The sequence below is a fragment of the Lactuca serriola genome, chromosome 5, assembly GCF_051521515.1.
Source record: "Lactuca serriola cultivar US96UC23 chromosome 5, Lser_US96UC23_V15, whole genome shotgun sequence".
Lineage (NCBI taxonomy): Eukaryota > Viridiplantae > Streptophyta > Magnoliopsida > Asterales > Asteraceae > Lactuca > Lactuca serriola.
In genome coordinates this window covers 127,194,659-127,208,101 of record NC_136412.1, presented here as the reverse complement: position 1 = coordinate 127,208,101, position 13,443 = coordinate 127,194,659, and the positions used below count along the sequence as shown (strand labels likewise).

Sequence of the window (13,443 nt, the reverse complement as noted above, 5' to 3'; positions counted from 1 at the left end):
AGAGAAAAGTTTAAATATGATTTATTAATATATTATGAGAATAATATATTAAAGGAGAAATCATATTGTTTAATTAATATTAGTCAAGAATTAATTGTTAATTAATTTTGTGGCTAAAAGAGATTAATTAAATTCAGGGGACTGGACTGCAATTATTGGATAATTGAGTTATTGGGCTAAGGAATGCTAAAGGAACAAGGGGTGAACGAAATTATGATGGAAGCCCATCATATTTTCGTCCATGGCCTTATCCAGAAGGTTCCATGGGCTGCTTAGAGTTTAAGCTGTCCATTAGGGTTTTGACTGAAACCCTAGCAGCCCACACAAGTATATAAAGGACCCCTCAGGCTCCAAAAACGTGGACAACTGATTCTCTAGGGTTTCCAGCCGTTTTTGGTGCCTCCCCTCTCTTCTCTTCTTCATCCAAGTTGCATAAGGTGTTTGTGACTCCATTAGAGGTGCAGCATTTGAGGCACTAAGCTTTTGAAGCCAATTCAAGCAAGGATTTGATTGTTATTGCTATATAACAATCAAAGGTAATTCTATAAACCCTAATTCAGTTTATGATATGTTAGATCTAAGTTTATTAGTCTTGGATTCAAAGCATGTACAATAGAGAAACCTAGATCCAAGCATTAGGGTTTGTATGAGCACATAGGATTGTTCTTATGCCTAAAACCCATCACTAACGCCTAATCAATCCAGTAAGTTTTTTCTAATCTTTCAAATTTCTTACATAACCTAATTGAAAATTTCTTGCATAACTCCTAAGTCCTAATCCAGTAAGTTTTTGAAATTTCAATTTTTTATATAGCGAGAAGTGAACTTTCCATTCAACTCATCCGATCCAAGATAGCAGACTTACAGTGTTAAGGAAACTGGATTACACTAGGCCTCATTAATTTTACAGGTAATTTTTTTCTTTCTTTTTCTTCTATTGCTCTTGCTTTATGAAATTATGATCAAGTTAAGTTTTTGATTTTGATTGTTTTTATATAATCTGTAAAGCTGATAAGTTATGTATATGTCTATTGTTGAATCTGATATAGTATGTATATTGTTGAATCTGATATAGTGATATGTACATTGCGATATATATGAATTCTGTTTTTGATTTTTCTGAGATGCGATATGAATTCTGATTTTGATTTTGTTGAGATGTTAATTCAGAATTCTGAATAATTGGATGAATATAATCTGTTGATTTTTTTAAATTCTAATTTTTGAATAATCTGATTGTGTTTTTGATTTCTGAATAATATGTTAATTTAATTTCTGAAAATCTAAAAGATACTATTTTTTTGTTTAGGTTGTGGATACATTGTTAACTTCAGGTTGTGGATCTGGATTGCTAATCTCACGGATTACTAATCTCAGGTTGTATCCTTCTTTGTTATTACTACATCTTTTTGATTTTTAATTTTTGTTGTGAAGTTTAAATATGTTTCCTAGAAAACAACCATCTGGTGTTCAAAATAGGAAACGAAAACGAAAAGAACAGGATCTTACTAATAAATTACAAGGATCTTTAAATAAGTATTTTGTTAGAAATGAAAATAATGATGAAAATACTAATGATGTTGAAACTAATGATTTTGTTGATAATTCTAAAGGTCCAATTGAAACTTCTAATGAACCTATTGAAAATTCTAATGATCATGAAAATAATGACATGTTTCCCAATGTGTTGGTGGCATATTCAAATTATGGAGTTTGCAAAGGAGATGGACATGTTTCCCAATGTGTTGGTGGCATATAAGATTTTGTTGACGGTACCGGTCACAGTTGCTTCCGCGGAAAGAAGTTTTTCGAAATTGAAGTTATTGAAGTCATATCTTCAAATTACCATGACTCAAGAAAGATTAAATGGATTAACAATTTTGAGTATTGAAAGTCAATTCCTACGAAGTGTTGATTATGATAAAATAATAGATGTTTTTGCTTCAAAAAATGCAAGGAGACATTGTTTTAGATGAATTTTATGTATATTTTTGTTTGTATAACCTTGTTTTGGTTTGATTGTAAAATTTATTTCATTTTTACTATTTTTTAAATAAATAAAAGCATTAGTTTAGAATCTCGCCCTGGGCATTAAAAATCAATAGACCGGTCCTGTCAAAAGCGATTCTAAAATCACGTAACCAACAATTAAGTTCTTCTCTATAATATGATTGGATAAAATGTAGAACATTTTGTATGAGTTGGACAAAAAGAAAATAAAAATTCAGATTGAAAGAAGAAAAAAATTTGTTTTTATTATTTTATAAAAGCTCTGGTTTTTAAGATTACCATAGCCACGTGACACAAGTCGCAAGGAATCAATCATCTTATATCTGAACTGTGGGCGGTAAAAGTAAATTTGATCGTGTAACTATATTAATGAGAAAAAGTTGTCTCCGCGTTTTGAGCTCTTCTACATCATTTCCATTTCCATTTCCATTTCCATGTAAATTGTAAGCCATAGTTTGCAACTGCTACGTCTACGACTTCTTTTTGCGTTCACTGTCTCTCGTTGAAGTAGGATCGATCATCTTTCACGTCTCCGTCACCGGTAACCTAATGCGATTTGACTCTTCCTAACACCCGATCACCCGCAAGTTAGTTCATTCTCTTCCTTATACTCGATCGTTTACTTTTCAATTGTTTTGGATTTATCATTTTCAGATAGAGAGGGAGAAAGAACGATCACATATGCACTGCGTACCAAAACCCTAATTCCAACTCTTTAATTGCTGACACTCTTTTTGCAAAATCATTCAGGAACTTCAAGCTTACTAGTTGTAGATTGCTGAATTCGAAACCTCTACGTATTTCTTACTGCAATTTTCAATCATATGCTCACCTCCCAATTTTGATGTCTTCTATGTTATAAAACACATATTATATTGCTTAATTACCCTTATTTGAATGATTTTCTCGTGAATAGTGTTTCTTTAATTAGTATCATGCAAATTATGTATATCATGCTTCTAGGTTCTAATGTTAATACGAAGGAGCGCTTCTTTTATGATTTTTCTCATTATTGTTAAATCATTTCTGACTGTTGCAAATATACTTCTGTTTTAGGAGTGGAAATCAATTATCAAATAGGAAATGGATACAAGTAATTGGAGGCATATTGAGGATGGAAGTGGCGATGTTGGTGACTCCTCTATGGAATCTAGTGATTGGAGGGCTCAACTGCAAGCAGATTTAAGGGAAAGGATGGTGAACAGGATGTGTGTATTTACATCCTTCTATTAAATTTCATGATTCTGTGTTTTAAGAATCTGATTACGCTAACCTGATTAAAGTCTTACATTAACTATGATGATGTTAGCTGTTGGGAATTTGTTGTTAATAGTGTAGCCTTATGTGTAGAAATATAGTCTCATATTAGTTGGATTATCCAAAAAATAGCAATCTCACTTACATTGCTTGACGTGGCTGGTTATATATACCTTCTTTTGATTCCCAAAATCATGATTTTAACCTGAAATATCTTGTTAATACTTTCATCTTTTGACTGAAAAATGCTAATTTTACATAGATTGGATGCCATGAAGATGCACCTTCAGGTCTCTGGAGATGAGGGGCTACAGGAGCTTAGGAAAGTAGCTGTGAGTTTTGAAGAGAAGATTTATGCCACTGCAACAAGTCAGGTTTGTTGTATTTTCTATTTGTTGATGTTCTTTATTTTTGTAGTTTTTGCTTTTGCTTAGTGTAATGAAGATTTTACAGGAGTCATTATGTCAAGATGGAAGTATTTATTAAATAAATAAATACTTCCATTGAAGTGAAATCATGTTTGCCATATGTTGTAAGGTACTTTGCAATCTAAATCATGTAACTCATTTGGTTTGCAGTCTGATTATATGCGGAAGACATGTTTCAAGATATTGACTATCGAAACCAGATCACAAAATCCCATGCCAGATGCTAATAGTGTAAACAACTCAGATCCAGGTATTTTTTATAGACTTTGCATTATATAATGTATTCACTTACATTCCAATGATAAAGAAATTTATAACTCTTTTGTAGCATCATTAGATTCCACAAATGGTGAAGACTGGCAAGAGGAAGTTTACGAAAAGGTACAGTATACGAAATTACAATTCATTCAAGAAAGGGGAAGTATCTGATATCACAGTTTGCATCATGATTGTTTACAACATAAAATCTCTACAAGTAACCAAATCTTTTCTATATTCCTTGTGATTTCAGATAAAAATTATGAAGGATCTTTATCTACAAGATTTGAATGACATGCACCAGAAACTTGTTTGCAAATTGCAGCAGGTAAGTTCCATACCCCCCTTATTTTTGCTACATGGTGGTGATAAACAGTGTTATTTAGGCTCTTTGAAAAATCTACTTTATTATATAATTGTATGTTTATTTTTCTTCTCATTGGGTATATTTTTTAAAGTATAATGCTATAATAGGAAAAACTGAAAGTAAAAAAAAGGGTATACCACTATACCTCACCCATATGGATAGGATTGAACCTGAGACCTATTTTATGAAATGAAAGTAGGATCAATGCTATACGATAAACAAATCAATAAAAGCACTTAACTTTTAAAGACAATCTTTTTTGTATTTTAATTTGACGAAAGACACTGTTTTCCAGCATGATTCTCTTCCTCAGCAATCAAATAATGAGCAACTTGAGAAGCTGAAAGCATTCAAAAACATGTTGGAGCGTTTCATGGCATTCTTACAAATCCAAAAGCACAACATTTTAGTCAACTATAAAGACAAACTGAGTACTTACGAGAAGCAGATCATCCATATCATCACCTCAAACCTCCGGAAACCTGCCGCCACTCAGCAGCCACCACCACAACCACTTCCTCCACCACCACATATGCATTCTGTGCAACAAAATATCAGTATGAATGGTTCTCTACAGCAAAATTCAGTGAATGGGACTGCTGCCCAACAAGTAAACATAAATCCTTTGGTGTCACATAATGGGATAGGTATCCTTCAGCCACTTTTTTAAAAAAAAAAAAAAAAAAAAAACTTGTTTGTTTGTTGCAAATTGCAATGAGCTAATAGTATGCAGATTTTAAATTTTTTGTTGCATTGTTATATTGGACAGCTCAGACGGGAAATGAAAATGATGGAGATTGGCAGGAGGAAGTGTATCAAAAGGTATTGTATATGAGATTACATATCTTTTAGAATTCAGATCAGATAAATCTATGAGGGATTTGCATCTGTAGTGTAATTTTCAGTTACTCGAAATTTGTTTTTATTTTGATTACAGATAAAAGCTATGAAGGATCTGTATCTACCAGATTTGAATGACATGCACCATAAAATTCTTAGCAAATTGCTACAGGTAAGTTAGTAGTGGCTCATATACATATCTTTATGGTTTTGTTGTAGTCCCATTGTGCTTTTCACTTGTTAAGGGACCTAATTTAGGACATTATACTTTGAAAATTTACTCCAATTATATCAGTGAAAATTGCTTTATATTTCATTGACATTGCTCTAATAAATCAATCAGTAAAAGTACATTGCTATTTCTTGCATTTAACAAAAAACTTTGTTGTCCAGCACGATTCTCTTCCTCAGCAGCCAAAGAACGAGCAACTTGAGAAGCTGAGAATATTCAAAAACATGTTGGAACGTTTCATGGCATTCTTACAAATCCAAAAGCACAACATTTTAGTCAGCTATAAAGACAAACTTAGTATTTATGAGAAGCAAATCGTCCATATCATCACCTCAAATCACCGGAAACCTGCCCCCACACAACAACAACAACCACAACCACCACATATGCAATCACAATCACAATCACAACAAACACACGAAAACCCAATGACTTCCCAAATGCAAACAGTCAATCTACAGCAAACTTCTCTATCTGGGGGTTCAACTTCAAATTCTCAACAGACAGGGATGAGTTCAATACTTGACTCGGTGAGTGGGAGTGGGGCCCAACAAGTGAACATAAATCCAATGGTGTCTGATGGGGCAATAGGTACCCTACAGGTGAACACAATCATGCTTCATATTAAACAACAACAACAACAACAGCTTCTTCGAAGCCAACAACTGAAGCAATTTCAAAATCGCCAAATGCAGCAACAGTTCCTTCAGAAACAACAGCAGCAGTTCAGACAACCAGAAGGAAACCAAGTTAACCAGACGACTCAGCTTCATGATGGTGGTGGTGATATGAAACTCAGACAAGAACAAATGATGCCAGGTGGCAGTCTGTTTTCAACTCAGTTAATTCCAGGTGGTGGGTCCCCACAGATTGAGGGACAAAATATGTTTAAAACTATGCAATCTGCCAACTCCAACATTGGACATGGGCAGGCAGTGTTGACTAGTCAATCTCTTGCTATTGGGACACCTGGCATATCGGCTGAGTTTACTAGTCCAGATGGGAATGGTTCGATTGCTAAGTCTAGTGCTGCAGAACAGCCTATTGAGAGGTTACTCAAAGTGGTAAGTTTGTAAACTGCAAAAATATGTAATGTTTTTGAGAGACTGTAAAACTATTCTGTAATTGTTTGGTTGACAGGTGAAATCAATTTCATCGAATGCATTGACTGCTTCTGTTAGTGACATTGGTTCGGTTGTGAGTATGATTGATAGGATTACAGGATCAGCACCAGGTAACAGATCAAAAGCTGCAGTTGGTGAGGATTTGGTTGCCATGACAAAATCTCATCTTCAAGAAACATCTTTTGCCACTCAAGATGGAACCACTTCCACTTCCACTTCCAATCCCATCAGGAAGAAGATGAAATGCTTTACAACTGCAATGCCTTTCAATGTTGCAGTCAAAAGGCCACGGATTGAGGTACTAATTTTTTTTCCCACTTTCTGCTTGATGCATATACAATGAGGGTATTTTGGTCTTTTAATAAAAAAAATGGAAGAATGGAATTAAATGTGGTGAATCCCATCTTTCTCAGTCCATATCAACTTGATTTGTGACATAAATAGTAAGTTGGCATCTATGGCGGTTTTTTAACTTTGAGGAAGCCAGGATTTAGTAGACAGAAAACCATTGATGTAAAAGGTAGAGGGATAAGTGCACGGAATAGCAATTTACTTTTGTTTTTGTGTAGTATTGTATACTTATGGCATTCTTGTTTCATTTTTTATTTTTTTATGAAAGCATTGTACTTTAGAAAATCTACCCAGTTTTAGTATTATACTTTGAAAAATCAAACCGAATTATAGCAGTGAAAAACAGTTTGTATTTTAATGACATTTCTATAGCTGCACAGATTTTTCAAAGTACAATGTTGTAATACGAAGAAATCAAAGTAGCATGCTATAATAAAAGTTTGTTGCAATTTCTCGCATCTAACCCTAAAATTTCATCTTCTGTAATGTTACAGACAAACCACTCCCTTTTGGATGAAATAAAAGAGATAAACCGGGGACTCATAGACACTGCGGTGGATATTAGCGTGGAGGATGTTGACGGAACCGTGGTTAAATGCTCGTTCAATGCAGTAGCTCTCGGTTCCAACTTAAAGTCCCAATATGCTTCTGCCCAAATGGTGCGCATTGTCTCATAATAGCAACCTACTTTTTTTTCTTTAATCTTTTTTATTTAATTATCTAAAAATTGTTTTGTTGAATCTCATAACAGTCACCTATTCAACCTCTACGATTGCTCGTTCCTGCAAATTATCCGAATTGTTCCCCGATACTCTTGGATAAGTTTCCCATCGAAATCAGGTAATAACAGATTTATTTTAATTAGGGTAATGAAAAAAATACATTGCTTATATTGGTAGAAAGAGTTAATTACGTATTTGTCCTTTGTGATTGCAGCAATGAGTATGAGGATCTATCAGTGAAGGCGAAATCAAGGTTCAGTATGTCTCTAAGAAGCCTGTCACAACCGATGTCACTTAAAGAAATTGCAAGGACTTGGGATATTTGTGCACGTGCTGTTATCTCTGAGTATGCTCAGCAAACTGGTGGTGGTACCGTCAGCTCTAAATATGGTACATGGGAGAACTGCTTAAGTGTGGTAAACTAACTAGTATGTATACTAATTGCTCTTTGAAGCTAAAACTGTAATTATTGTTGCAAAGACTACTAATGCTGTTTGTTTGATTGTCTCTGTCTACACTTAATTTGGCTTATAAGGTTATGCTTGCGTGCGTATATAAGAAAAAAAAAACTATGAATCTATATTGATTTCTTTGCCTTCGCATATGTATATATTGTTCCCTTTTTGTTATAAGATTTGTAACAGTTTTATCACATTCTATAAGATTGGAATAGCTCTCTTCAAAGTGATCATGTCTGGTAATCATTACATTACTTGCTATAAGGCCAGACAAACTTTTAGGACTACTTTGATCAGGAGGATGAGAAGGGTATTTATGTATTTTGTGCAAACAAGTGATTGAGGGCAAGTTCCATCAACTATCAAGTATTGTTTTGCTTTTTTGGGTAATTTGATGAAATTGAAGTTTAAATTTGTCAAAATATAGTACAAAAATGTTATGTTTTGCAATGCCCTATCTTAAGTAATGAATGAGGCCCAAGGATTGATGTGTTCAGTATTGAAACTTTTGTAGAACTTAATATATCGTTTTGACAGAATGTCAGTGTTTGTTTGTTACATGTGATAAGACTTGATAAGATTGCATGAGAGCTTTTTAAAATTATTTTCAATGAAAAAGAGAATTTACATCTTTTGTACGGATGATAAATCTAAAATGTGTCCCCGTTCCACATTTTTAGGTGGAACACAACTACAATTTAAGTGATGCTGATCTCAGGGTATGTCCAGAGATCTTAAGAGTTTTTAGCTTTAAAAAAACTTGAACTAAAAAAAAATAATAACCCTTAGTTTGAGAGCACACGAAGCTTAAAGTTTATTTTAGAACAGAAGCTCTTGATTGAAAAACTATTTCAGGTAACATGTGTAAAGAAAAGCTCTTGCCAATTGTAACAAAATTACTAGATTGTCTTTACAATTACTGTCTTTTATTTGCATGCTTTTTATGAAACTTTTTATATCTCAAATGCTTACAATTAACTTTGCCAAAAAACTAACTAGCTATTTTGCGAAAACATATCTTAAAATCCATTTCTCGGATTTTCTCCCATGATTTGATGGTAGAAGGCATTGTCAAGGTCATGACCATGCAAATGCAAACACATGCATTGAACATTAACTCAAAACATACACATCTAAAATTTTCATGTATTATTCAAAAAACCAAATCTCGTCTTTCATTTTCTTTTTGCAATTGAAAGCCAAAAACATTGACTTTACCAACTTTAGCATAGTAAAACTTGCATTCCTTGGTTTCTAACTGTGTAATCAATCATACTTCACGTAAATTAAACTAATATCTAAATCACACGTCAATAATACTTGGCAATCTAACAAACCAAAATCAACACAACTAAAAGCTCGAAACTTTTGCCAAAAATGGACTTTTTATGGTGTGAAGGGCATAATTGTCATTCCTCTGATAAACCTAGAAAGTTCACATGAAAGGCTCTCTCAAGGCTGTGGGCAAGTTTAGTTCAGGCTCGGAAGTAGGAAGTGGTGCAAAATAGGAGTCCACCATGTCCTTGGTCACCGCTTCCAAATTTGGAATATCCCACTGTCAAATCCAAGAAAAAAGAAAATTTTTAAAATCATATTTCACAAGGGGTGTTAATACTTAAAGAACACAAAAGGGTACCTTGGGTGCAAAATCTTTATCAACTAATCTCGCACGAATTCCCTACACAATGAATGAGAGAAAGACTTTCTCTATTAAGTTATCAAAAAGCTTAAGGGGGGATTAAGTCCATTAAGTCATACTCATACATACCTCAGAGAAGTCTCCAGAAACCTGTTTGGAGATGCAATGCAAAGATGTCCGATATTCACGACCCAAACACTGATCAAGAGGCTGGAATCTTCCTTCCCTTATCTGCATTTATTATTTATTTCACCACATTTTAATTTAAAAGAAAATCTACCCAAAAAAAAAAAGGTTGATTTTGATTAGGTCACTCACAGATTGCAAAGTGATCTTTAAGCTCAAAGGAGAGGCTTCCTTCAGTTTCTTTAAGGCTGTGGAACATAATTCATCATGCGACTCTGCTTCTTTCTGCATAATAATCATACATGTTATGCCACTTCTGTTTCTTTTTTTATTAATGATAAATGATAAATGATATTTAAAAAACATTTGAGAAAATGATGGCACTTAAAGGGAAGGAGGGAGAACTTACTAAAGCATCCACAATTTCCTCAACAGTGTCATGACAAAAATATTTATCAATTCTTTCGATCCTGAAAACTCCAATCAAAGGTTAAATTAATAATTTAGTAATGATTAAATTATGAGTGTAATACAAGCTGCCACTTTAATCTTACATAATTCAAAAGGGTTAAATATGTATTACTTATGCAACAATGTTTCATTGTTGTTTTTTACTAATTTACGCAACAATGTTTCACTTTTTTTTTTTTTTTTTTTTTTTTTTTTTTTTTTTGCCAATTTATGCAACTAACACGAATCATGCAAACCATGTTTCAAGTAAAAGAGAAATGGCAGATGGAGAGTGGAATTAATAGAACATTACTTGTGAAGAACACTGGTTTTATCTACATAAACAAGATCACCATATTGAGCAAGAGAATCTGATATGACAGAAGGGTCATCTGTCATGAGTTGACCAAGGCGTTCTTCAATCCATGCAAGTTTCTGTAAGAATGAATAAATAAATTACAAATCATCATATTCTTATTCAAGTCTCCTAACAAATGTAAAAAATTAGCTGAAACTACATACCCCACTTAGTGAATAATGTGTAGCAATGCCACATGCAACAAGTTCAGCTCCATTCAGCTTTTCTCCAGTCAAAGCCAAGAATTCACCTACAAAAACACAACAAAAACAGAGTTAGGATTTAAAATTCCCAAGGATTAAGAATATTTTATTCTTGGAAATAAAAAATAATGAATTAAGAGTTGGATTGCAACCTAAATAACCAGGGAGACGAGAAAGATAAAACGAAGCCCCTGCATCTGGATGGAATCCCATTTGAACTTCAGGAGTTGCAAAAACCTGCAATTTATTTCGTGAGGTTTATTCAAGGGTAAATGAGTCAATAATTTAATTTAAGAGAGGTAGCAATGCACACCGTTTTGTCAGTTGCAATCCTAAACATTCCAGGAACAGCAATTCCTGCACCACCACCCATTGTGATACCATCCAAGATAGCCAACTGTTAAATCATCAATACTCAATGGTCAAATAGTCAGAAGAAAGAGAGAGAGAAGAAGAAAGTTGAATACTCACATTTGGCTTTAAGTATGTTCCTAAAAGGTATATAAACTGATACAATGTCCTGAAAAGTTCTTTGCACTCAGTAACATTGCCTGTTTATAATACAAGTAGCAAGTTAGCAAGAAAACTAATAACTTCATCTCTATAGCCTTGCTGCTTTGCAATTGCACAAATAATATTAAACATTTGAAAATGTAAAAGAAGATTAAAGATTGCTGCACACCTTCTTGAAGTAATCGATAGATGGTTACCATGTCTGCACCAGAACAAAATGCCCTACCACTACCCTTCAAGAAATCCAAATGACATTTAGAGATACAAACCCTAACATAAAGAAGGAAAAAATTTCAGTGAAACATGGAATACCTTCATCATGACAAATCCAATTTGTGAGTTATCCTCCCATGACTCATAAAGTCTTTGTAATCGACCAGCCTACATTCAAAATTTGAACAATGTTAGAGCATCTAAACATTGCTCAGTGAAAAAAAAAATCATTGAGAACAAGGCAACACATAGGATTCATATATGGATCAAGGTTCTCAATCGGCAATGTAACAAGTACTTAGCAAATGATAGGAATGCAGTTCTTACAATGTTCCAACAAAAGCTAGAAAAATGCCCAAAAGTTTGCCACGACTCTACTCTATGATCCTAAATTTTTGCTTGGAAGGAAGGAAAAGGAAAGAGAAAGAGGATGAAACCATAGATGTAGTAATAGCATTGAGTTGAGATGGTCTATTGAGTATGGCAGCTCTCGAGAAAGCTCTTCCTTCCACTAAAACCTGTAATTGCACAAAAAAAAAATCATTGCAGAAATACAACAAGTGTAAGTTAAAATGAGAATTAAAAAGTTGAAATAGCAAGAGAGGGAGAGAGATACATCTTCTTCAAAACGGTGGTGTTGAGGGTAGTTGTCGCGTTGAGCAGAAATGGTGGAGTAGCAATTGTGAGACTGCCTCTGAAACGAACGTCTGAGTGCTGATAAAGATTTGAATCGCTGCATCTTCTAAAACCCTGAGTGGTTTCTTGTCTTTCGTGGGTGGTGTTCGTGAACAAGAGTCGAGAGCTCAGAGAATAGAATAGAAATCGATTCACTCACTGAAACAAAACCTTATTCCAATTGGGCCATCCCCTTTCAGGATCTCAGCTTAGCAATAGCAAATAGAAATTAGCACCCACCAAATTACACTATTACACAGTGGAGGTTCGAGGTTAAAGATAATACCAAACACCTATTTCTCCCATGCTACGGCCATATTAACATCTTGGGCCGAGCATAGAGAGAGAGGCCATCATGCTTTAGCCCAACAAATCTATAAAACGAAGGAAAAACACATAACTACGTTTTGTGCTTAATTTTTTATTTTTACAAAAGAGGTCATTCATATTAAGTTTTTCTGTCAAACTATACCATGATTTCATGCAGGAAGGAAGAGTCGGTTATTTTGATGATGTGACATTTTACATTAAACTTTTATATATTTTTTGGGGTCACGTGTCGACATATAGACATTGTCATTTAGTAGTCTCCTTCACACCATGCCTCTTCTTTGTCTTTACACATCCTTCTTTGGCGACACCCTCATTTGTTCTAATCCTCCCCTCCTACGACACCAACCTCCCCACAAAGTCTTTTTTTCGATACCCATTCGATCCTCTTTGAGAATTTGTCAATTGAATCTCGTTGGGTACCCATTCGATCTCATCTTGAAAACCTCATGCGACTGTGTTTGTTCTTCCCCTGTGAGAATATAAATAGAAGTAGTTAGAGGGAGAAAGTGACTGAGATTGAAGCGGGTTATTGGGTAACGACGACAATGAAACATGACAATTGCCGCTACCTGATGAGTTTTTAAATGGGAGAGCAAGCGATGTTAAGCGTCGTCAACCCGAGTAACCACACAGTAGCATTTTTCCTTTAATAAATCTTTGCTTTTTTACAATATGTTTCGTAAAGGCTACAGAGTACAAGAAGGTCCTACAAAAATCTCCCAGTCCATAACATAACACTTAGTTCATCTCTCTGTCTTCCTTAAAATCAAAATTCACAAGCATGGAGTGGCCATGTTTGAAAACTCGTCTTCTTCATCCACACTTACAGAAACACATCGTCTTCTAGATGCAACAACCATAATTCTTTAAGCATCGTGTAACGTGC

The 13,443-nt window shown here is 34.3% G+C and overlaps 2 protein-coding genes across 3 annotated transcripts; one reads left to right on the top strand and one right to left on the bottom strand.

The window, feature by feature from the left end:
- The first annotated feature begins 2,401 nt into the window (after window positions 1-2,401).
- On the top strand, window positions 2,402-8,092 carry LOC145052954 (mediator of RNA polymerase II transcription subunit 15a-like). Of its 2 annotated transcripts, XM_079000894.1 has the most exons (15): window positions 2,402-2,597; window positions 3,067-3,218; window positions 3,530-3,641; window positions 3,846-3,945; window positions 4,024-4,076; window positions 4,207-4,281; window positions 4,616-4,967; window positions 5,090-5,142; window positions 5,258-5,332; window positions 5,554-5,994; window positions 6,088-6,456; window positions 6,533-6,814; window positions 7,362-7,526; window positions 7,619-7,707; window positions 7,804-8,092. In XM_079000894.1, the coding sequence occupies exons 2-15, from the start codon at window positions 3,094-3,096 to the stop codon at window positions 8,012-8,014; spliced, it is 2,502 nt and encodes an 833-aa protein (XP_078857020.1). In that variant the 5' UTR covers window positions 2,402-2,597; window positions 3,067-3,093; the 3' UTR covers window positions 8,015-8,092. The 2 variants fall into 2 exon arrangements, with proteins under 2 accessions (XP_078857020.1, XP_078857019.1); XM_079000893.1 differs by having other exon boundaries at window positions 5,554-6,456.
- A 1,081-nt stretch (window positions 8,093-9,173) lies between these two features.
- On the bottom strand, window positions 9,174-12,488 carry LOC145052953 (ATP-dependent caseinolytic (Clp) protease/crotonase family protein). The gene is made up of 14 exons (XM_079000892.1): window positions 12,166-12,488; window positions 11,987-12,067; window positions 11,649-11,717; window positions 11,506-11,569; window positions 11,295-11,374; window positions 11,137-11,220; window positions 10,976-11,060; window positions 10,785-10,870; window positions 10,576-10,697; window positions 10,222-10,282; window positions 10,005-10,097; window positions 9,816-9,917; window positions 9,684-9,725; window positions 9,174-9,602 (listed from the first exon to the last, which is right to left on the bottom strand). Exons 1-14 carry the CDS (start codon window positions 12,286-12,288, stop codon window positions 9,483-9,485), a joined length of 1,212 nt encoding a protein of 403 aa, XP_078857018.1. The 5' UTR covers window positions 12,289-12,488; the 3' UTR covers window positions 9,174-9,482.
- Between the last annotated feature and the right edge of the window lie 955 nt (window positions 12,489-13,443).